This window comes from Melanotaenia boesemani, chromosome 10 (assembly GCF_017639745.1).
Source record: "Melanotaenia boesemani isolate fMelBoe1 chromosome 10, fMelBoe1.pri, whole genome shotgun sequence".
In the NCBI taxonomy this organism is placed as follows: Eukaryota; Metazoa; Chordata; class Actinopteri; order Atheriniformes; family Melanotaeniidae; genus Melanotaenia; species Melanotaenia boesemani.
Window position 1 is genome coordinate 20326351 of NC_055691.1, and position 25489 is coordinate 20351839.

At 39.4% G+C, this 25489-nt stretch overlaps 2 protein-coding genes across 2 annotated transcripts; both read left to right on the forward strand.

Annotated features, from left to right (window-relative positions):
- The first annotated feature begins 1275 nt into the window (after positions 1 to 1275).
- Positions 1276 to 10079, forward strand: LOC121648101 (protein phosphatase 1 regulatory subunit 3A-like). The gene is made up of 7 exons (XM_041998049.1): positions 1276 to 2165; positions 3707 to 3774; positions 3858 to 3943; positions 4251 to 4658; positions 5805 to 6020; positions 6213 to 6957; positions 10045 to 10079. Exons 1-7 carry the CDS (start codon positions 1276 to 1278, stop codon positions 10077 to 10079), a joined length of 2448 nt encoding a protein of 815 aa, XP_041853983.1.
- A 7149-nt stretch (positions 10080 to 17228) lies between these two features.
- Positions 17229 to 24701, forward strand: bmt2 (base methyltransferase of 25S rRNA 2 homolog). Its single transcript, XM_041996527.1, is given in 6 exon segments — positions 17229 to 17326; positions 17328 to 17512; positions 21055 to 21196; positions 21320 to 21448; positions 23549 to 23663; positions 23926 to 24701. Coding segments are annotated over 6 exon segments (1296 nt in total). The 5' UTR covers positions 17229 to 17234; the 3' UTR covers positions 24559 to 24701.
- The last annotated feature ends 788 nt before the right edge of the window (positions 24702 to 25489 follow it).

Sequence of the window (25489 nt, forward strand, 5' to 3'; positions counted from 1 at the left end):
ACACCCCGCCATGCTCTCATTCCGCTCTCTCCCCCTCCTCCCTCTTCTATTCCTGTACTGCCTGAAGTTTCCATGCTGGAAGGCTCTCAGGTGAGCTTGGTGGACACCCCAGTAATGGCCGCGACCGTCCTCGCACCGGCTCACCTTCACAAAGCAGTCGTTCACGGATAAGTTGTGGCGGACACTGTTCCTCCAGCCAGGACCCCGGCTCCTGAGGTGAGGAAACTGCTCCTCCATCACCTTGTAGATGGAGCCCAAGTTGAGCTTCTGCGATGGGGAGGAGAGGATGACTTTGGCAATCAGGGCAATGTAAGAGAGCGATGGCTTTGAAGAGTTCTGTGCATCTGTAGGGGCGAAGCTCATCATATGATCTGTTGGATGGACGGAGCCTGTGGGGATGCTCGTATCGTCTAACTTTGTTGCGGTTTCTTTTACAGTGATGCTGCCCTCTTCTGTTTTAGATGCAGTTGTGAAGTCATGTCCTACTTTTTTTTCTTTAATACATGAAGTTTCCATTTGTTGCTGTCTTCCTTCCTCCATTGTTTATCTCCCAATAACTTCCAGGTTTGAGTAAATCAACAGAAGTACGCTATCTGTATCCTCCATCTTCCAACAGCTTGAACAAAGTGACTGTCATCCTTGTCATACTTTTATAATACTCTCCTCCAAGCAAGGGCAGGGCTCGCCATTCTTCAGTTAAGCTATAACATTCTTACTCACTGTTAAAGTATGTATTTTTTTACTTACTCTGATAAAGGCCTAACCACTTTGGGCTGGATCTGCCTCTTTGTCACAGCTGCAAGATAAATACAGGAAATACACTGTAAACTGTAAAATCGTGGTATGAGCTGATAAATCCTGGTATGGGATTAGCAAAGGAAAGATTAATCTTTTGTGTAATGTTTGTGCCTAACTAACAGGCATTCACAGTCATCACTCCATTGGTCAAAAGACGCCTAAACAACATGGAATGGCCATTTGTCCAATTTTAAATCTCATGTGACCCATTATAAGTCAAAAGCTATGTAGCTGCTGTGAACATTCTCATGCTAACGGTGTATCTCTTGGGAGCAATTAAGAGAAGTTGCGTAAAAAAGATGCCCACAAATGTTTCAGAACTGGGGTACTTTTTACCAAAACAAAAAATAGCTTTTAATCTATAGTTTAGGTTACTTTATATAATAAAAGTGGTGAATGTATTCTCCCTCTGAGCTTAGACCACTGTACATAGTTTATGTCCCTTCTGGCCTATTTATAGTGTTGGCCCTTGCAACAATGTCATCTGTAACTCGACTCCATCTGTTAAGTCGGAGCATGTTGAATGTCAGTTGCCAGAAGCAGAAGCACTGCAGTTTCCCGCTGACTCTCACAGACAGCTCTATGGAGTTTGTGGGACAGCCAAGACCTTCTGAGGCCTGCAACCTCTTAGCCGTCCCTGGCCTCAGCTGCTTGGATGTGGATGAAGATGAAGGTGAAGTGGTCATCGGCATCAGGCCCAAATCTTCTCCTCTCCCACGGAGAAAGAGCTCTGTCACTGATGAAGACTCAGAGCCAGAGCCACCTCCCTGTGGTTCCAGGAGAGTGTCCTTTGCAGATGCCAAAGGCTTCAGTCTGGTGCAAGTGAAGGAGTTTGATACATGGGATGTACCCAAACTGCCAGGATATGACACTCCGGATGGTAAAGACAAAGATGCAGAGGAATACTACCTCTCAAGTTTTACATTTTTCCGTCCACTGTCATCTGAGGAGCTCTTCAACAAAGTATTGGAGCAGAAAGTAGAACTGGAAACAATTGAGTTACTTCCAGGGACCACTATAGTAAAAGGTGTGATCCGTGTCCTCAACATCTCCTACAGTAAGGCAGTATACATCAGAACCACTTTGGATGAGTGGTCCACCCACTTTGACCTCTTGGCAGAGTATGTCCCTGGTTCTAGTGACGGTGTGATGGACTGCTTTTCATTTAAGCTCACCTTAGTGCCTCCCTTTGGGGATCAGGGAGCCAGAGTTGACTTTTGTCTGCGGTATGAAACCCCTGTGGGGACATTCTGGTCTAACAATAACAACAGAAACTACGTGCTCTTCTGTCACCACAGAATGAAAGAGGAGAAAGAAAACCCACTGAAGGAAAATGTGAACAAGAAAAGCTGCCTAAAGACTGTCAGGTAAGAAAACAATTCTATAAGATCATTAGTAATTATACGCTAATCATTATTAGTGTATATTTGTTGTGCATAGTGTGTAAGAGTAGACTGTCCAACATCTACCACAGGGTCTAGACTCCATTCATAGAAAAGTTGGGATTCTCCCTTCAATGAAATGAGAAACTTAATTTATTAAGTTATCTAACTTTAATTCAACAGGCATTGCATCTTTACGAAGCAATGCCAGAATTTTTCAAGACAGACCGATCTGTACTACAGTCAAGCACACACCCGCTGTCCATGAAGCCTCATTATTCTAAGTCCATCAAGAGGTCTGTCATGGTCCTGCTGAAAGAACCAGTGACCTCCTGGAGAAAGACGTTTGAATCTTTCTCCAAAATTCTGCCTGTCAATGGCCTGGATGGTCTTTCTCATCTCTGGAACATAGTTTTTTTTTTTTTTTTTTTTTTCTTTTCTAAAAAGCAGCTGAAATGTGGACTCATCTGAAGACAGACTACATGTCTGGTGTTTTTCTGTCCTTCTGAAAAGAACTCGGAGGCATTTCTACAGAGTAATCGTATTATCACAATATTATGCACTGTACATGTAAAAAAAAAGGAAAAAAAACTGTTCTTTCGAGTTGTACTTTGAGAAATGTTGGTGGATGTTCCTGACACCCTCACCTGTCACCAAAAAAGCTGCAGATTACAGAATCTTCCTTCACTGTATTTTATATTTTCTATAATCCTCTCTTCCCACTTTTTCCAACTGTTTTCAAGCATGGTGCTATCATATTCAAGATTTTCTTTTTATTCTACATCCCATAAAACTAGTCTGTGAAGACACTTGAAATTATTTCTGTCGATTAGGGTCGATTAAAGATTTGAGCTCATGAAAAATGGCAGATTTAAAGTTTTTTTCCTTTTTGTATTAGTTTTTTCTTTGCATTTTAGAAAAATTTCTTAATTTCTCTGGATATGTAGTTTGCAAATGACATGACAAGTATTTATTAACCTAAGTTAGCAGTTTGACTCAAATTGTTCCTGATTTTGTGAGTATTGTGTTGTTTCTGTTAGCCTTGATGTAAAAAAGAATCAGTTTACCATAATCCTTTAATACCATATATATCATATTAGCCTCCTCACACACGATTTCTGAGACCTTTTGCATCACGTTATGGTAAAGACTTAGCTCAAACCACTGTTGTATACAATCTGATACAAATCTGACATATCACACAATAATAAATGGTAAATACAAAATTGTTTTTATTAATTATCTTTTACATGCTGTTAAAGGGCCATATAAAGACTTAAAAAAATATTTATGAATGAATGAAATAATTTTGCATAAATGGGGGGAAAGTTAACTTGATTTGCAACCATTTCAGTTTCAGAATAGCAAATTAATGGACACAACCAACAAAGTTTGGGTTTTTATCTATGCAAAACATCTGAGGCTCTACCTTCACAATGCTCTGTTATTTGGCTTCTTGACTGATTTTACTAGCATAAAACATTAGACAACAGACATCTAACTTGAGTCTGACAATCAATTCACAGTCCGAACATCTCCCCTGTGGAAAACAAGTCATCTAAGCAAGAATCATCAGAGGAAAATATTTCAACAGGTGAAGCTTTGTTTTGAAGTGTAAAATATCCTAACTGTTGAATTCAGACAACTGTGACAATATAAAGTGTATCCTTACTCTAGATGAGCCTAATATGGAAGTGGAAGTACACCAAATGAAAGCTGAGAGTCCATCAAGAACATCAGAAGAAAAGAAACAGGAATTACTGGTGAGTTCTACTTAGTCACTTTATTGTGTTAAATGTTATAATTTATTAGCTAGAAAACTTGCCATGACCCATGCTGCACTTTTCCCAAGAATGTCATATGGCTGAAGCTTAAGTACTAATAATGCACTGTGCATCTGAGAGATACTGTGCTTGCTGTTTGCACATCCTCAGTGCGTCCTGTTTTGTTGTGCTTGTCAACATATAAGCAGTCAAGATGTTATTTAGTGTGACATGCACTCCCATTTCTCAATACAATACAGCTATTATGCATGCAAGCTGGAATTAATCTATGTCTATTGATGGACAGATGGAGAACAAACAGAACAGCAGCCGAAGAAGACACAGGAAGGCTGCACAGTTGGCCAGAGTGAGGGACTACTTTGCTCAAAGAAATGGAGGAGCAAATGACTCTGACAGAGATGAATCACATCCAGAAATAAAACAGGCAACACAAGAAGAAACCCAAGGGGAGAAACGTGCAGATATGCACTCATATTCTACAGGGAACAGTAAATCAGAATGCACTCAGTTAGTTTTTGAGGCCTTGGAAACAAGCAGCGAACTTCGTCATAATGTAGCATATGATCACCCAACTAGCAAAGATGTGGAGAAATCTGACCCAGCCACATTAGCACGAGTTGAGAGTGCAACAGATATCCCAGACAAGCAGTCAGCTGAGTCTGCTTCTGGAAAACAACAAAATATCAGTGAGCTTGTGAGAAAATCTGAGGAAAGCTCTTTGAATGAAGATGTGAGTTATGCACATGTTGACAACACAAGAGCAGTGAGTTGTGAAAGTCTCATTAGTCCAACTGGTACCTTCACATTCGGGACAGTGGTGGCTCCATTGTATCATCAGGTGTTTAGCAGGGCAGGAAGTGAAAGACAGAGAGCAGGTAGTGAGGAAAATCCTCTGGATACTAGAGACTTCAATCCTTATTTTGAACAAAGACAGACTGACAACATCGTTCCAACAGAAATTAAAATTAATAGCAATGTTCAGGGAAATCTGATTGATGGCCGGGCCTCAAACCATTCAGAAACCACCCAGAACAGTACAGACACCACCCAAAATCCAGCTGAGACTGAACAGGGGATAGTCCAGGATTGTACAAATAAATCTAAAGGTCCAAATCTTCCTTTTCGAGACACATTAGAATGTCCTGAGGCTGTAAATCGTTTATGTAATACTGATTTGTTGACTTCCCAGAGTCAGAGAGAAACACATCTTGACAACCTAACCCAAGACCTCCACAAACAAACAGCTGAACCACAGCAATGTCAACCACCAGAGCAGACATGTGCACAAATTGCAGCTAATGTGGATGGACAAAGTAAAACGTTAGCTGGTTTCAAACCTGTTTGGAGTGTGTCAGAGCATTTTATTAAAGAAATAGACCAACAGACCAGCAGCACTGTGGAGAACAACTGCGATCATGCAGAGGTTAGCTGTGGCACAGGCTCAACAGAGACTACATCAAAACCTAGCTCATCTTTTAGGGAAAACAAACTATTAGAAAAGTTGGAGGATTTTATTTCCATCCATGTCAATAACACAGTTACAGAAAGAAGTGTGAGTAGCCTTGATTCTTGTGAACCAGAGAAAACCAATCTCATAACACTTGAAACATCTTTGGAGAGTCAGAAAGAAACTAATACCAAGGGAAAAGGAAATAAAGGAATAATAGTTTCACATAAAAATGAAACTGAAAATAAATCAATTCATGAAGTAGCTGAATTAATGACACATGACTTGATGAGTAATGATCACAGTCACTCCGACATGTTTTTGCAACTCAAAGTTCAAGACACTTTAGAAAAGACAGAGCATTGTAATATGGAAGCTGGTGTCCCAAAACAGGATGAAGACTTCTGGTTAACAGACACTAATGTGCTGAAAAACTGGGAAATGATGGTAGAAGAGGAGGAAAACGCCATATTAGCAAACGAAGAACAAAGTGAGCTCATAAATGAAAACGCTAAAGAAGCTGAAGCGCTGGAGAAAGATGCTACAGAGAGGAAAACAGAAGAAGTGGAGAAGATGGACAACACTGTGGCGGTAGAGAAGAAGGAGTGGGTAAGAGAGGAAGAAACTGTGGATACGGAGGCTATAAAAGATGTCAAATTAGATTATGTTAAAGTCATAGAAACAGAAAAGACATTTAGTTTAGAAAAAACAGCTGAAGAAGAGAAAAAAAAGGAAACAGAAGAGACAGACCTACAGAAAGAAAAACACTTAGGAGATATGCAGCAGGTCAGTGGTGAAAAGACAAAGGTCCAAGATGAAGAGGGAGTGAAAGTGGAGGAAAAAATGGAAATGAACCATGGAGGTGAAGCAGGTGTTGAACAGGAGCATCACAGAGAGCTACAAGAGGAAAAAGAAGAGGAACACATTTCAAATCGTGGAGAGGAAAACACAGTGATTGAAACAGGAGAGGCAGAGATTGTAGAAGCAGACTCCGAAAACAAAGGCAATGAAGTGGACTACTTTCAAGAGAGGTCAGACATTACACAAAGCAAGGTTGTAGATGGTTTATCTGCTCTGGTGAGCAATGGGCTGGAGGTTGAGAAAGAATATACAAAGGAGGAGCAATATGAAAACATTATGAAAGGTTTTCCAAGCAACGAGGATGTTACACAAGACCGATCAAAAACCAACAAACACCCTGCTTTAGAGGGAGACATGAATGTTTCAACAGATGAACCTGAAAGTGACCAAACATGTCAAGACAGTGCTTCAGCAGAGTCGGACTCCGACGATGAGGTGGAGTTGTACATGCACTGTTTGAGGGCCGTTGGGGCTTCAACACCAGCCCATAAAGACAGAATCAAAGATGCAGGTTTAACTGTGAGCAAAAGGCCGTCTATAAGCAGAGGAAAACTGCCTTCAACACTCATGCCGTCCATCAGGGAATCTCTGGATGAAGAGCAGCACGTTAGCATAAACGAGGAGAGTCATGACGACATGAAGACGGCAGCCTCAACAGCTCCGTCAGTTTCAAGTGGACAGGAGGGTAGTAACCAAAATGTCGTGTGGTGGAAAGAAACTTTTTCCTGCAGCAATATCTCAAAAACATTGTTATACACCACCTTGTTAGTGATCTTTTTAGCTGTAGCATACCATTATGATTTTCTTGCCTGCTTTGGGCTCTACTTGATATCTGTTGTTTGGCTTTGCCGTCAAGGAGACAAGCAACCGGTTAAAAAGAACAACAGGGCAGACTGAAATGGAAAAATCAGTTTCAGATGTGTTTCAATGTATCTTTTGAGGTTTCTGAGGAAAGATTTTGTTGACCTCATACACATTTATGTATTTTCCTGACTAATTATAGTGGAAGAATTAACTAGATCACACAGCAAAAAATGATAATGGGCATTATACATTATACATGACACATATGATAATATATATTGTATATTCCCTATGGGAGGATATTTAGTCTCTGTTGTCAAGAGTATGAACCTTTGTCTTCATGTCTTTATGCTCTTCTAATCATAAAACTTTATGCAACTTCAGCAAATTCTGCTGGACAATGACTAATTCTGAAGAGCAATAATATAGTTTGAGGTGTAAGTGAAGCCAAGTGTAAAGTGTGCGGTTGCCAGCCAAAATTGGTGTTTTGTGTTTTCATAGCAATCACGTTAATAAACTACACAGCTGACGAATATACCTGTGGGTCCGTTTTCATTCTGTTGTTTAATAAGTCAGCTCAGAGGCACTGAGGCAGCAACTTAAAGCATTTAAACATGTAGACAGGGTCATGACGACTTGCTGAAGTTCAAAGCGAGCATCCGAATAGAGAAGAAAGAGGATTTCAGTGACTTTGAATGTGGCATGGTTGTTGGTACCAGATAGGCTGGTCTGAGCATATCAGAAACTACAGATCTACAAGGAAATCTCACACACAACCAGGGTTTACCGAGAATGGTCTGAAGATAACAAACAATCCAGCAAGAGACAGTTCTGGACAAAAATGTGTTGTTGATGTCAGAGATTGGAGGAGAATGGGCAGACTGCTTGGAGATGATAAAAAGGCAACAAAAATTCAAATAACCAGTGGTTACAACCAAGGTATGCAAATACCTAAATGCACAACAAGTCAAAAATCCAGGCAGATGGGCTACAGCAGCTGAAGACTACACCAAATGCCACTCCTGGCAAATAAGACCAGGAAACACAGACTATATATAATTTATAAGACACTAAAATGGACAATAGGAGATTGGAAAAATATTGCCTAGTATGATGAGTCTCCATTTCAGCTGCAACATTCAGGTAGTAGAGTCAGACTTTGGTGTAAACAACATGAAAGCATGGATCCATGCTGCCTTGTATCAACAGTTCAGGCTGCTGGTGGTGGTTTAATGGTGTAAGGGATATTTTCTTGGCACACTTTGGCCCCCTTAGTACCAATTGAGCATTCAAACACCACAACGTACCTGAGTATTGTTTCTGACCATGCCCACCCCTTTATGACCACAGTGTACCCATTTTCTGAAGGTGACTTGCAGCAGGAAAATGTGCCATGTCACAAAGCTCAGATAATTTTCAACTGGTTTCTTGAACATAACAATGAGTTCAATGCCCTTATATGGCCTTCACCTTAGTCTATCTCCACCAGATCTAAATTAAACAGAGCATCTTTGGGATGTGGTGGCATCATTAATGAGCAGTCAATAAATCTGGAGCAACTGTGTGTTGCTGTCATGTGAATATTAAGCAAAATCTTTAAGGGATGTTTCCAAGACTTTGATAAACCTATGCCACCAAGAATTAAGTAAGTTCTGGAGGCAAAAGGAGGTCAAACACGGTAAAAAACGTGAGTGTACATTTACTCTAGTTTTGTTCCTGAGCACAAGCACAGTTTAAAGGTAATTGTACTTAATGTAAGAGTATTTCATTCTACTTTGTATTTGTATGGCAGTATATCCATCCACTTATTTTCTGACAACAAACTGAGCAGAGATCTGCAGACTTCTGTCATCCAAGCCACCTCCTCCAGCTCTTCCAGGTGAAAAATGAGGTGTTCCAGCCTGAACGAAGTGGACATCATCAAATAGAAAAATACCATCTCATTTTTTTGTCCTTGACATTGTTTGAAAAAGAAAAGATCGAGGAAGAAATTTATTTATATATATATATATATATATATATATATATATATGTATATATATATATAAATATATATATATATGAAGATGTTGTATGTCAACAAGAATCCAACCACACTTACTCTAAATTGTGATGTGGGTTTGCAGCTCTGACACTAGATGTTCAAAATAATTTAACAAAATAATCAACTAATCATCAATTTTGATCAACAAATAAAGTGAAGATAACAAACATTATATCACAATCAGATCTGTTATAAACTCCCTGTTAAGTCCTGAGTTCCAGTTAATGCAGCAGTATAATAATAAATATATTTCCTTTCATAAATGAGGAACCAGTGTTTCTTATGGTAAACAACACAGTAAAAGAAGAACTAAAGCTCTTATCATGGCTATGCTTCTACACTGATTTACTTTGTTTTGGCCCTTCCTAAGCAAATAAAACTATTTGAGCAGACATCCAGCAAATCCTAAAGTCTCCTCACCGAGGTACATGTTGAAAACAACATCCCTCATCCAAAAGGCATTCTTATCAGATGCCCTAGTTACCTCAAAGAGCAGCAGTTCTACTCCAAGCACCTCCTGAATAACTGAGCTCATCGACCTACCCCCATTTAACCTTTAGAGGAAGCTTGGATTAAAATCATAAATGCAAAATACAATAGAAAAATAAATTATGATATTTTGTCATAACTGTCCAAAAGAACATAAAGTAGTTTAGCATCATCAGCTGCAGCATTAAAGTGATGCTTACACATCAGCACATCGAAAATTATAAAGAAATAACAGAATGTGCATTAACAGGAAATGATCTACTCTGGATTCTGAGAAAATTTACTTTTAGCACTAAACGTTTTAAAACCTGAGGTCCCCCAACTAGGGGACCTTGAGAACCGATGTGCCTTACTGTGCTAAAATGGCCACCTTTTGTAGACTTATCTGAACTGTCTATACTAAAACTCTAATTTTGTTCTTCTCCCCTTCATCAGAGTTGGCCTTTACAGAGATGATGCTCACATACTGAGCTATTATTTGATAGAGATTTAGAGCTGCAGCTGCATCGTTCCAAAAGAATTTTCATATTCAACTGGAAAGTGTTTTTTTTTTTTTTTTTTTTTTTTTTTTTTTTTAGGCAAACCTGAAATTTTCTTTATCTGTGCTATGTCTGGAAGTCTGAAATGACGCCTTCTGGTTGAGATGTTAACTGCAGCTATATGTTCAGTTGCTTTCCTCAGCCTCAGCAACGCGGTAATTCAGCATGAGCTGCGTGAACTGGCTGTACGTTTACGAACAGTTTGTAAGTGTTAGGTTTGGACAGATTCAGTGTTCTTTATTTTCCTCATGAGTCATTGTGTATACAATTTGCATGTGATTTAGTGCCTTTTATGGAAGTTTTGTGATCAGCTCCTTTTCAGTGGGATATTAGCATGAAGCTGCATGCTTATTTAAGAGTACGTGTGGCAGTTGCTTGTTACTTAAGTGAACAGAATTTCTTTGTTTCAAACCATCATTTAGGGCTGTTTTGGTGGTTCCTGTGAGCACTAATGTTAATAAATTTTAGGACTGGAGAAATTGCACTGCCCAGAAAAATAAAGGGAACACAATCATTACCAGGAAACTCAAAGTTAGCCACACTTCTGCGATCTCATTCTGTCCAGTTAGGATGTAACACTGATTGTGAATCAGTTTTATCAGCTGTTGTACAAATGGACCAAACAACAGGTGGAAGTGAGACGCAATCAGCAAGACAATTGATTTTCTGATCAGTTTGTTCAGGCTCTTTAAGTCTCTGGCTCTGATGCTGCCGCCCTAGCAGATACGCTGATTGCACTTTGCACAGCAGACTTATAGAAGATATGCAGCATTATGGTGTGGACATTAAATGATGTCAGCTTCCTTAGGAAGCTGAGTCTGCTCTGTCCTTTCTTATAGATGCTTCAGTGTTGCATTTCCAGTCTAGCATGTTGTATAGCTTAACTTTGGGGTACTTGTATACCTTCACCATCTCCACCTCTTCTCCCAGGATGTAAACAGTGTTTTGTTTACTCCTGTCCCTCCTGAAGTCAACAATCATCTCTTTTGTTTGTGTTCAAGATGAGGGGATTGTTTCTGTACCATCTCACAGCCTGACTGACCAGTTCTCTGTACTCAGCTTCTTGTCCATCACTGATACACTCCGCAACTGCAGTGTCATCAGAGCATTTCTGCAGATGAAAGGACTCAGAGGTGTATTGGAAGCCTGAGGTGTACAGTGGGAAGAGAAATGGTGAGAGTACAATCCCTTGTGGTGCTCCAGAGCTGCTGACCGCCATCTCAGACACACAACCTTTCAGTCTCACAAACTGTTGGCCGTTTGCTAGGCAGTCATAAATCCAGGTAGTTGTGAAGTTATCCACCTGGAATTTGTGGAGCTTTTCACACAATAGAGCAGACTGAATTGTATTAAAAGCACTTGAGAAATTACAGAACCTCAAAGTGCTGCCTAATTGGTCCAAACGAGAGGCCTCAGTTATGAAAGAGGGGCTAAATAAAACTTTGTTTTTGCACTGCTAGCAAACATCCCCTACCAAAAATCTGTGGGTTTAGTATCTATCACATCTTCGCAATTTAGCATTTATTACATCATACTTCATAGGGAAAGTTATAGAATCTAATACGCTGCCAACATGTGATGCCACAATATGCCACAGTAATTTTACTGCCATCATGAACTCTGGTTCAAATTCAACATTTTTTCTCAAAACGTTAAGTTGGAAGATGTTTTTATCCACTGTACGTCTGCAGAAGAATACAGAATCAGAAGAAAAAAATAGATAACATGAATGCTGTGAGTGGTATGTCAATGATCTGTGGTCTAATCCTGAAACTTAGCAAAAACGCAGAAACCAGAGTGAGCTGATGTTTGGTTTTCAGTTTCCAGTATGTTGAAATGTCTCTTTTTGCTTTATAACGGGTTGCATTCTGATCAAATCAAGTATCTTGTTATCAGCAGTTATCAGTTTAAAATATGTTTGGCATCAATAGGACCAACAGAAGCATAAAACTGAACTGTTTTCATTGTTTAGGTGCCAAGTTTAGTGTTTCTGACGTGCAGCCCTACAATCAGTTCCAACTCAGAAACAAACTGCTCTTGTTCAAGGGGTCAAAGGAAATAGTTCTGCAGGATAGTTCCTCTTCTGGCTCAGTTTCTTATCTGTGTCTGATGAGGAATGCAAGACTTTTTTCAAAACAGCACGATAAAAAATAGTTGAGAAACCTCGAGAGGAGACAGTGCTCATTTCTCACATACCTGTGGCCGTCCAAAACAGTAAATCTGGTAAAGTGGTTGTTCTTTGGCAAATACTCAGCTCCTGTTTGTTGTAGTTATTTTTTCTTAGAATAAAGGAGGACAAAGTGATACTAAGAAGCTTGGTTACTGCTCTATTTTCAAATTAGGCTTTTGGCTGTTTGAGCTGATCACAGCTGCAGGGCTTTGAGGCAATCCACTATTAGGATTTATCAGTTTTAAAAAAGAAACAATATTTTCAACAAGTAAATCATACAAATGTTCAAATTCCAAAAAAAACCCATCAGATAGTTCATGTCTGATGAAAACCTACCAATAAAAGTCAATTAGCAGGGTTATAACTGATTTTAAAAAAAGAGTTGAACAATAAAAAGGTAGTTGTTGCTAAATGTCACATCTAATGGGCATCAGATCTAATTGTGCTGCCTTGAGAGCAGAACCCAGGAGAGAAATAATATAAAAGTTTTTTATTAGCTGTGCAGGTGAAGCTTATTTTGGCCATGTGTCATCAGAGCCTGTTGGCAGAACCCTACATCCATTCTGGTAACTATAGTGTTTAACACAAACTCAAATAGCTGCCAGACAACTGTCCTCACATCCACACAAACAAGATATCTGATCTCTTTATTACTAGAGTGCAGTAGTAAAACAAGTCTAAACAGCAGAGATTTCATATATGAGTAGTTCTGTCTTTAAAATGATAGGAAACAAAAATAGATCAAATATTTACTTTATGAGAGAAAGGTATTCAAATGAGAAATAATGTTAGAAATAATAAAATAGTAGCCCTGATGAATATTTTTGCTGTTTATTTATGTATTTTATTTATGTTGTTAATATCATCCATTGAAATGATTATGGTTTTATGATATAATTACATTCTCTCAGGTGGAGTCATGGTGCGTCTAGAATGAATATCTGCAGCTAAATAAACAGTACAGCAGCAGTCATGTGCTGTGTGTTATTTTAGGAGAGAAGAATACTTGCAATCATTTTAACCCCACCCTCAAAGTTTGAAACTATCGCATAAATAGTTAGTACTAAATACAACTTTAGACCCCGACCCATGTGGATTTTTTTAAGGCCAATGCCAATTCCGATATTTGGGAGAAATAAACTTGATAATTGATTAATCGGCCGATTAATTTAAAAAATATATGAAAATTATGTTCTGTTTTATTTATTTTATTTAAAATTTGCATTGTGAAGTTTTCTTTCTATGGAGCACGCATTAATATAGCTACCAGCTGTACTAATGGATTTATCTTTAGATTTAGACCATAGGTGTATGCTATATATAAACAATATAATGAATGAAGTTACTGGAAAAACATTATTTATGCAGCCCTCTGAAGCCCTTTAATCACATTTTCTCTACTCCATTTTTTTTTTTTTTTTTGCCATGAGGTCATGACTCATATTAACCAAAATAAAAAACAAAGGTGTTTTTCTCAGACAGAGTTGCATTTTAAACATCAGTCATGTTATAGGGAAAGTAAAACGAAGAGTAACATGACAGCATGACTGTTGCCTAAGATAGACAGTAATGTTCCATCATTTTGACTTTTCCCCTCCTCTCTGTGTTCACATCGGCCCTCCTTAAATATGTCTTAACACAGACTTAATGGAGTGATGGACGCTAGTTCTGTACTCTCAAATATTTTGAATACTTACGTTATTTCTGCAGTTACTGTCTTTTGAGATTTTAGCTAACGCTATGCTAGGTTGGCATAACCACTGCGTTGTTATTGCTAACATAAAGACTGTGGCTGTGTCCGAATGTGCACCCTACTCCCTTCATAGTGCCCTACATAGAGGTCATGCCATTTTGTCGGAGTGTCCGAATGTCCAGAGAGAAAAAAGTAGGGCATTCAAAATTACCCACAATGCATCTTAAAAAGTAATGAGCATCGATGGTCACTAAACGGGTAAATATAGACCACAATGCATTGCGAGGAGGCAAAAAAATTACCAATTAGCAAACAAACAAAGACTAAAAAATACAACATAGAAATAAAAATAAAAATATTTACACACAACTTTGGATTGGATTCGGAATGACATCTTGACGTTGGTTGTGGTTGCCGTGGTAACGGCGGTAGTCACGTGGTTTGCGGCAACGAAAAAATAGGCAGCTTTGTGTCCGAATCGCCAAGAGAACTAGTGCACTATGTAATGTGCTATGTAGTGCAGCCCTATGTAGTGAATGAGGGGTTAGGGGTTAGGGTGGACATTTGGACACAGCCAGTAACTTAAGTTAGGTTAGCACAACTTTGGTGAAGCAACATAAATTAAAAACATGGTCGACGAAACGAAGCATGTGTCCCTATCTTGACACATGGCAAACAGAGTTAAACTGAAAATGATGACATGTTGGGTCATCCTTAATTTCACAACGTCGTTATAAATGTACCTGTCGTAGTAGCTACTATACTGTAGTGCTGCCTGGCTCTAGGTGCTGCAGTAGTTAGTGGTGAGGACTGAGGATTGAAGGGAGTTAGAGCTCCATGTAGTATCAAACCGCGCAACAACATCATTCTGCTTGACTCCGACACTTGGCAACATTTATTGTTTTATGATAAATAAAGAATATATTGACGTTTAATCGGCAAAAACTCTGACCGATTGTGGTTATTTTGAAAAGGGTTTAATTGGCCAATTTATTCGGCCAGCCAGCCAGCCTGTCAATCAGTCGGGCTATAAATACAGTTGTTCTCACTTTATGCCTTACTTTATATTAAACTTATATTCTTATTTTAAATCAGAATCAACCTTGTTAATCTAATAGGCAAACGTCAGTGTTTAGAGGCATCCCCCCTAGGGATAGATCAATGTGGATTTTTTAGGGCTGATGAAAATTGCCACTCCATGGAGGTCAGAACAAAACCGCGGTGTAGCCGTAAGGTGGTGCACACACACCCGGTGTAAAGGTGGGGTAAGGATCAACAGATGCATTGGCTGGCTGATATTTGCTATTTTTTTTTTCTAGTTTTGGCATCGGCCAATACTTTTTGTTTTGCAAAAAGGCTGTACTGTACTGAGAACAACTTAACTTAGCAGAAAAAGTAAGGAAATTTGTTTGATGGTATATTTTTTGTTGTAACAATACTCCTGACAATAGATCTTATGTGACTCGAAAGCATGTGTATTTCCCTTTTAAATGGTGCCACATTTGTAGGGAAAGTGCATTTATGATATTAGTTGGATGCAGTGTGATGGGGTGGAGTGACATCTCCCTCACTGAATAAACAAAGCTTGTAATCACTGGAGGCAATCTCAAGGCAGAGATATGTCAAGATGAGATTCTGCAACCGGTGGCAATCATCTTCATAGGACCAAACTCTATCCTCTAAAATGAGATGAGAGACTACCTCCAGAATCTGCAAGTGGAGAGAATGGAATGGGCTGCCTGCAGTTCTCACCTTAACCCCGTTGAACACTCATGGGACAAATTCTGGTTGAAGAATGAGATGCCATTCCACAGCAATGAATGACCAGGCTGGTGACCAGCACGAGGAAGCGGTTCCAGGCTGTTGTGGCTGTGAATAGTTTTTCCACATGTGCCTGAGGCTTCTGTTTGTTAAATGAAGAAATTGTCAAATTCCATTATCTCTTGTTTCTTCAGACTTCAGTCATCTAATCCAATAAACAATTTAAAAGTGAAATAAACAGGCTTTCTAACGGTATATGATTTATTGCCAAGAACCACCGGTTTCCAGTCAGACAGTATGTTAAGAAACAAGGGTATGTCTCAAAACTTTTGTTTTTCCAAGGTCTTGTAAAATGGAGATCAGTTCTCTTATGTCCACACAGTGGAGAAAACCTCTGAAACCATTGGGTGGCACTATATACCCATAAAGTGCAAGTCAAACTGAATGCATCATTGAATTAATCTTTCATCAGTGTCTCTATTAGTATAACTGGGTAAATCTTACTGTTAAGTAGAACTTTCATTATAGATTTTTTTTTTTTATTCAAATTAATTAAATTAAAAATATTTAAGTACTTTTAATGATCAAATCTATCTATCTATCTCTATATATATCTATATCTATATAGATATATATCGATATTAAACTACTTAAACACTGGTCTTATGCAGAATGTTTCATACTTTGTTGGCAGGCTGGGATTTCCCCAGCTTTTAACAACAGTGTTGGTGTTAACCACAAACCAGACTAAAATGCTTCCTTTTATGCGGTGTCACATATCATTTACCAAAGATATAACGTTTGATCTCCAATACCATGATTATCCTGGATTATCTCTGAAGATATTTTTATATTTATATATTTCTAATGACCTTGGAAAATCCACAATGGAGCAAAACTAACTTTACTCTACCCTCATTGAACAGCACGAGACATGGCCAGTCAAATTGCCGAATCATTTCGGCTGACATCTCACAGCTGATCCTAAGAAGATTACCTCACTGGCAGAGGTAGTTAACCAAATAAAAGCTCTGTGCTGTGTCGCTAAATCCGTGCTAAATCCGTGCAGGCTGTATTGAACATTTGTCCGGACAAGTTCTGGAGCAAGAGTATTTCAAAGTAGTTAAACCGAGAAGTGGTGCGCAGAGCGATTCTGTTTAATGTAGGTATTGAAACATGTATATTTGCCATTTTCAGAACGGGCTTGTTAGTTGTGCATACTATAATTATTATTATTATTTGGTTGTCCCTGAAACCACACGAGGAAAAGAAATTAAAAGAAAAACCCCGTATTCATACAAATAAATTAGACTGGGTTAGTAGTTTTTTACTTGTTTTGTGTGTAATTCACGGCTAGCGTCAGAATGGTGTGATTTACCAATGTACATTAACGCACCACGGTACGCAGTCAATCTAGAGCACGCTACTAGTTCTTTGATAGGACAACACACAATTCTAAAGCATGTCTGTCAAATTCAACCAATCAGAATGCGTGTTCTTGGCACGCATCCTGGTTCGCCGGTCGTGTTGCCGTTTGCAAAAGGGGAAGCGGCTGACGGAGGCATCGTCGGCGGTGCGGAGATATGAACCCCAGGGACAATGTCGAGACAGGAGAGACGGAAACCCCGGAGATGTCCTATATGGCGATTCCAAATAAAACACCGTGCAAGAAGGAGCAGGAGAAGCTGTCAGGAGTCGTCAAAAACGTTCACAGGAAACTGCGCAGGAAATACAGAGAGGGTAGGTAGCCTCTTAGGGTTCTTCTGTTTGTCTGTGGCCCTGCTAGTTGCAAACCCTTTACGTTAGCTCGAAAATATTAAATTAACCATATCTACTCAGTCTTAATATGGAGCTAAACCCGTAATTATAAGTCAGTGCGTTTTCTACGGTTACCGTTGCCTGCTAACGGTCTTGTTTGTTGACTGGTTAGCTGTTAGCGGTTTCTTTGAGCATGCAGGGCCTTTTAAGCCTTTTAACATTTCATGTGCATGAACTGACATTGCTGTTTGGGTATACAAGTCTGTAAACACATATTATCTCTCCTCCAAACCCAGTCAAAGCAGACTCTTAATAGGTTACTAATGAGAGACATTAAACCAACCGATCTGTTGTCAATGACTGACTTTCTATTGCCCCTTTGTTGCCTGTAAGAGATAACAGTGTTGATAGAGCAAACATTGGTCTCAACTTTTACAACTAGACTACTTTAATTTCTGAGTATTACTCCCAGTCATAGCTCAGTAGCATAAGTAAGTTGACATTTCTGCCATCTGATAATGTGACAGAGGCCCAGAAATCAATGCATTTTTATCCAGACAATGAAGAGTTTGGTTAAAGGCATGTATTCCTTATTTCTGTAAGCTGATTGTAAGTTAGAGGTTGATTACATATTCAAATATCGGGCTGGAAATAATAAGTAGTGAATCACAGGAGCTCAGGCAGAGGCTGAACTTTAGCATTAAAATAATAAATACATGACTGAGTCTGCCCTTTTGTCAGGATATAATCTAAAGATGGTGATTGATGTGCTGCTAGAAGTTAACAGCATGTTAAATGTTCTTAATTACAATACAATTATTTATGTTTTGTTAAAACAGGTGAATTCACTTCTTAATCAATATGGTGAACACAAATGCAGAAATCCTGCAAATCCATTGCTGTGTAAAAGTCATAACCCCCCCCTCATTTCTTTATATTTTGCTTCCAGGGAGTCAGAGGTGCCTATAATCCTTTAAAGTGGTATTAAACAATAGTTTTCTAGATTTTCTGGAAAACTTTAAAACTTTCTTTAATCATTGACTGCTTTTTCTTTCACCCTCAGTTTGGTCCTTGTATTTGATTATTTTCAGAGGAATGTGATCTTTATTTTGTTTGTTAAGCTACTTAACACAGAGTTATGAATCAAGCATAAAAATGGCCCATTACTGAAGTGATGATTTAGATTGTGTCCATACATAACAAGTTGGCAAGGAAACTATTTTATATTTAATCTTTGGGGACTTGGTTTTGTTGCATCTACATAAACTACCAAAGATAACACAGTTTGACAGACAAAATAATGTCTGCACGAATTAGTTTTTTTTTTTTTTAGCTGAAAAACATGGTAGGGCAAAAGAAGAAGTGTCAGTGGTCAAATGGTGTAAATGGAAAAGTGGCTGTCAAGAGGGGAAATAGGGAGAAAAGACTGAATTATGCCACATTATTGGAGAATTGAACTGAACATTGTTGGCTGAATGTCTTATGGAACAATGAATCCTCCTCAGAAGCCAGAGCTCGACTTTTCTGAAGCACTCTTGAAAGAAAGCAGAGGGAAAGGCACATTTCAGTGAATCACTGTACATATTTCCTGTTTTTCTGGCAATAAATACAGAAATGAAACTTTGTCCAAGACTTTTGCACAGTATTGTAAAATCACATAAAGTAGTTTCCACAATAAAGTCATATTTCCTCGCTGTGGCAGTTTGTCAGTCACATTGGGATAATTTTATTCCGTTTGGGGTAAAACAAAACGATAATTGCTATATTTCTTTTTTCTTATTTGTGTGTGCTAAGCTGAGAGACTCCTCAAAATTTTATGCTTGCATGATGACAATAAAGATCTTTAATCTTGGAAAAAAAAATATTTATGGAAGCAGATGATAATCTATCACTGATATGAGGATTTCTTAAACAAAGCAGACCACCCAGGATGTTGTTGTCTGTCTTCACTTAAAGCAAGGTTGCACTAGTGTGAATGTGTGTGGGTGTGCATATGTGTGAGACTGGCATAGAAAATGTTTGATATTTTAGAAGCTGCAAGGGTTAGGGTTAGTTAGGGTTACTGTGAGGGTTTGGTTTTCCTCAATGTGTGTGAGAGAAAAACAGAGTTTTGAGGACAAACACCATGGTCTTGTTGGGGCAAAATAGGAAGTTTGGAAAAACCCTTACAACACAGCAGCACGGCCTAACGTCATCTTCATTTTAACTCAGCATCTTCACTCATCACAAAAGAAACCAACATTTCAATTTAGAGCCCAATTACAGGGTTTTACTCCATGTGTGAGTTCTGGATTGAAGATTTTAGCTTAAAGGGGCCTGGACTTAAAGCCTTGCTTTGTTACCTGCCCACACTTTGTGCTGCTCTTGTTGTTACACTCTTTTTTTGAGTCTTTTTCAGGAAATGCATAGCCATGCTGGAGTGTGTGTAGGTGGAATACAGAAAAAGGCTGGTGTAAATTCTTTATCTTAAGATAAAAGTAAGCTTCAGAGTCATTTTTGTAACTGAACAGCACTTTATAAGATATGCAGGGTTTATATAAATTTTCCAGAAGACACAAATGTCATGAATTTGGTAATTTCTTACACAAATCCCTGACTGGTTTGTGTCATTTTAAATAAACCCGTCAGGCATTATTAGAATATGTGAATGGTTATTTCACTTCTCCCAAATCATACATAAAACATTTTGAAACTTAACCTCGTAGCAAAATGTGTTAATTCTACTAAAACTAATGCATAAAGAGATCTGATTTTTCTTTTGTGCGCACATGGCTCCAACTTCCCACATTAAACACTTAATAGCCATCAGTGTTCAAAGGTGAGCAGAGGTTGTGTTTATCTGTTGAATAAAGCACATTGAATTAGAGAATATTTTTTGCACAGCAGAGGCTGGTTGTTTTGGAGACTAGAATAGCACAAAGAAGTTGTCCTGCAAGCAGACCTCATGATTGGTTAATAAGTAAAGCATGATCTGGAGGGTTTGGCATTTAATCCCAGTGGTCATGCTTTCAGAGCACTGCTGTTTACCACCACTCCTCTTGTTGTCCTTTCATTTCTGCAAATCAGATATGGAGTTTTTCCTTCTGGTCATGGGATTTCTCCCTTATCAGCATGTTTGCTTATGCCACAGGCTGTTGGCTTCTGATCAGCTGTGAAGATGTTTTAATGGGAAGTTTTGTGGACATTATTTTTGCTGTGGGGTGGCTATATGAGGAGGATTTTTTTTTCTTTTCTTTTTGAGAAACAGTGCTGCCTCTGTGCTAGCAGAAACGTGTGAACTTGCTGGCAGTGCTGAAGCATCAAAGCGTCTACAGTGGTCTCAGTGTTTTCAGTTGGTTTTTCAAAGAAGTACAAATGTTTTGGGGCTAAAGTGGATGACCAATGCTGGAAAGTAGGTTGTCGATGTTTGCATGAAGATTTCAGCTTGATGTTGAGTGACTTGAGTTTCCTTTGAAAGTCTGAAATTAGTCCTCTACGTTGTGAAGTTTGTGACTGACTTTTTGATTGTATTCCTCTTTTTCCAGTGGGTGACTTCGACAAGATCTGGCGTGAGCACTGTGAGGATGAGCAGACACTGAGCGAGTACGCCCTCGCCATGAAGAATCTTGCAGACAACCATTGGACCAAAAAATGCGAAGGGGAAGGCCGCATCGATTGGTGTCGCAGGTGCAGCTGGCTTCATTCGTTTTCAGACCTCTTTACGTTTTCATTTAATCTGGTTTAATCTGATGAGCTTCTTACTTCTTTTCCCGGTGAGAGTTGATTAATGTTTGGATTTGACTTCCTCAGTGTCTGTCAAGAATATTTCTTGGATGGTGGGATGAAAAGAATGTTAGAAAAGGATGAGAAAAGTGCCACACTTGCCATGGGTCTGACTGCAGCATCTATAAGGGCCCAGGCATACAGCACCATCCCCAGGTAGGTAGAGGAACAAACATCCACTGCTTACACACGTGGAGAAAATTCTTGGTACCCTTCGGTTAATGAAAGAAAAACTCACACTGGTCACAGAAATAACTTGAATCTGACTAAAGTAATAAATAAAAATTCTATGAAATTTAACTAATAAAAGTCAGACATTGCCTTTCATCTATGCTTCAGCAGAATTATTTTAAAAAATAGCCTCATGAAACAGACCTGGACAAAAATGATAGTACCCTTAACTTAATATTGTGTTGGGCAACCTTTTGAGACAATCACTGCAATCAAACAATTCCTGTAACTGTCAGTGAGACTTCTGCACCTCTCAGCAGGTACTTTGGCCCACTCCTCATAAGCAAACTGCTCCAGTTGTCTCAGGTTTGAAGGGAGCCTTTTCCAGACAGCATGTTTCAGCTCCTTCCAATGATGCTCAATAGGATTTAGGTCAGGGCTCATAGAAGGCCACTTTAGAATAGTCCAGTGTTTTCCTCTTAGCCATTCTTGGGTGTTTTTAGCTGTGTTTTGGGTCATTGTCCTGTTGCAAGACCCATGACCTGCAACTGAGACCAAGCTTTCTGACACTGGCCAGCACATTTCTCTCTAGAATCCCTTGATAGTCTTGAGATTTCATTGTACCTGCACAGATTCAAGACACCCTGTGCCAGATGTAGCAAAGCAGCCCCAGAACATAACAGAGCCTCCTCCATGTTTCACAATAGGACCATGTTCTTTTCTTGATATGCTTCATTTTTCCATCTGTAAACACAGAGCTGATGTGTCTTGGCAAAAAGTTCCATTTCTGTCTCATCTGTCCATAGGACATTCTCCCAGAAGCTTTGTAGCTTGTCAACATGTAGTTTGGCTTTTTTGTGATTTGTTTTAAACAATGGTGTCCTCCTTGGTCGTCTCCCATTAAGTCCACTTAGGCTCAAACAACGACGGATGGTGCGATCTGACACGGATGTTCATTGAGCTTGAAGTTCACCTTTAATCTCTTTAGAAGTTTTTCTGGGCTCTTTTGTTACCATTCGTATTATCTGTCTCTTTGATTTGTCATCAGTTTTCCTCCTGCGGCCACATCCAGGGAGGTTGGCTACAGTCCCATGGATCTTAAATTTCTGAATAATATGTGCAACTGTAGTCACAGGAGCATCAAGCTGCTTGGAGATGGTCTTATAGCCTTTACCTTTAACATGCTTGTCTATAATTTTCTTTCTAATCTCCTGAGACAAATCTTTCCTTTGCTTCCTCTGATCCATGTTGAGTGTGGTACACACCATGTCACCAAACAGCACAGTGACTACCTGTAGTTCTATATATAGGCCCACTGACTGATTACAAGATTGTAGACACCTGTGATGCTGATTAGTGGACATACCTTGGATTAACACGTCCTTTTGGTCAAATTATTTTCAGTCTTTTCTAGGGTTACCATCATTTTTGTCCAGGCCTGTTTCATGATTTATTTTTTTAAATAATTCTGTTGAAGCATGGCTGAAAAGCAATGTCTGACTTTTACTGGTTACATTTCATAGAATTTTTATTTATTATTACTTTTGTCAGATTCAAGTTATTTCTGTGACCATTGTGAGTTTTTCTTTCATTAACCGAAGGGTACCAACGATTTTGTCCATGTGTGTATGTTGAAACGTTTTATTTTTTACTTGCATTCACAATACTGCATGTGCAAATTTTTGGGGATGTTTGGTCAAATTACATTAGTCCTACCTCACATTTATATTTGAAATATATGGATAAAATTAAAACTAAAGCATTAAACCAACTGACTCTTAAACCAAACTCTTTCCTGCAACTTGTACAATATTTTAAGTTTAGTTTTTTCTAAAATAAATGTGGACATATAGTCTTTTCCCTTAAAATTTAGTGCATCTAAAAATTGTCACTTAAAACATTATTATTATTTGTAATTATTATTAGAATATAGGTTGCTAAAGAACATCCCTTTCTCAAGCAGGTAGCATGATAATATTTGGTCAACTTAACAAGCTACAATCTCATTTGCTGTTTCTCATCAGGTATCCTGCCTTGGCATGACAGTAAGCTCTGAGCTGATGTTTCTTCTTCTTCCTGTAACAGTTCAATCTCTCAGCTTGGGAAAATCCGCCTTCTGGATGTGGGAAGCTGCTTCAATCCATTCCTGAGGTTCGATGAGTTCCTTACAGTCGGTATTGACATAGTGCCTGCAGTTGAGGTATGTGTGCTTCTTAATTTTTTTTAAATCCAGGTTTATGTAAATAAAATGCATTCTTGAGTGCTAAGTGTAGCAAAAACAACAGCACAATTTACTCCTGTTGTGGTTTGAATGTCTTGTGTGAATTTATTCAGAAAGCAGAACAAAGTCTTTGAATTCTGCAGCTGTGAGTTATAAAACTAAATGAAAGCAGTGAAAGTAGTCAGTGGTGTAACAGGTCTCATCTGAACCATGATTTGTGCTGATTTATTCACCTTTTCAGAGTGTGTACAAGTGTGACTTCCTGAACCTTCAGCTCCAGCAGCCTCTCCAGCTGGCAGGTGATGCAGTAGAGGCCTTCCTCCGCCAGCTCCACAACCCCATTGATGCTCTGCCCGCTCAGCTCTTCCACGTAGTGGTCTTCTCCCTTCTCCTCTCCTACTTTCCCTCGCCATACCAGCGTTGGATCTGCTGCAAGAAGGCCCACGAGCTGCTGGAGCTGCACGGCCTGCTGCTCATCATCACACCTGACTCCTCCCACCAAAACCGCCACGCCCTCATGATGCGCAGTTGGCGGGTGGCGGTGGAGTCGCTGGGCTTCAAGCGCTACAAATATATCAAGTATTCCCACATGCATCTCATTGCTTTCCGCAAGGTATCTCTAGCCACCACCACCGACCTGGTGTCTCGCAACTACCCCGAGATGCTCTACATCCCTCAGGACTTTAACTCCAATGAGGAGGAAGACTGTGCCGACATTTCGGCGCATGTGCGCTCTGAGTTCGAAGATGACCAGCTGGCTTGGGGTTTCTCGGAGCTCCCGGACACGCCGTACGATTCAGATTCTGGGGAGAGCCAGAGCAGCTCCCTGCCTGGCTTTCATGAGTTCGAGGACCCCATACTGCTTCAGAGCTAGGCTAAACCAGCACCCACCCCCCCTCCTCCTCCAGCAGCCCTTCTGTACCGTCTCCTCCCCTTCTACTGCTGCGCTGCCAAATTTTAACCTGCTGCATTCTTCTCCTTTCCCCCTTTGAAAAAAAAAATGCAGTTTGCACAGTGTGAAAGAGAGAAGTTTAAAGAATATTTTCTCATATCCACACCCATCTGAGAGTACACATACACACACAAAAAAAAAGATACGCACATACACAGACACTAAGATGGATATATTTTGATAAATAGCTAGTTTTTTTAAAGTTGGAAACTGAATGCCCTTAAAGTCCTTGTTTTTAAATCCCCATCTTCAATTTAATAATTACAAGTCAGGTTGTCTGCGTTCTGATCTCAGTCTCTGTTTGAATAAGCTAGTGTCGCAGGCTGCTCAGTACAAAAGCCAAATACAGCAACCCAAGCAGTCTGGCGGGAGTTTGATTGCACTGGAGAGACTGAGATAGAATGAGTGGACTGGTACGCTTGCTTCTGTATCTGTCATGCAGCTAGACTTTCTGAAAACCCTTGATGTGCATTTATGACAAAAATTCCCCCAAAAACTTAATTGTTCATATATGTTAAGGCTGTTACATACTCCGTGAGACCTTTTTTCTTGTTCTTGGGGCCACGAGAACAAAATGACGTAATTTTGCTCTAGCAGATGTGAATGTGCAACTTCGTCCATGACAGGTGGGGGTTTTGCACGCTGCAGTGTCTGTGTCTCTAAATCCTATGTGTTGTTTACATTTACATGCTTTCTCACGACCTCAGCGGTTCATTAAAACTATCTGTTCAACCGCTCATCAGGGCAAATGCTTCTTTTCTGAGTTAAAAACATCAAATGTCCGACCATTCACACAATACTTCTCAGAGCCCTACAAGAAGAAAGTTCTGCTCGGCTGATGTGTGGAGAACTG

Bases quoted from the DNA above. Each gene is read 5' to 3' on its own strand.
- LOC121648101 (XM_041998049.1), top strand. From the start codon at position 1,276: ATGTCATCTGTAACTCGACTCCATCTGTTAAGTCGGAGCATGTTGAAT. The intron at 6,021-6,212 runs GTAAGAGAGGAA...AGTGGTGAAAAG, and splicing joins CGGTAGAGAAGAAGGAGTGG to ACAAAGGTCCAAGATGAAGA. The intron at 6,958-10,044 runs GTAGTAACCAAA...CCCCTTCATCAG, and splicing joins AGTTTCAAGTGGACAGGAGG to AGTTGGCCTTTACAGAGATG.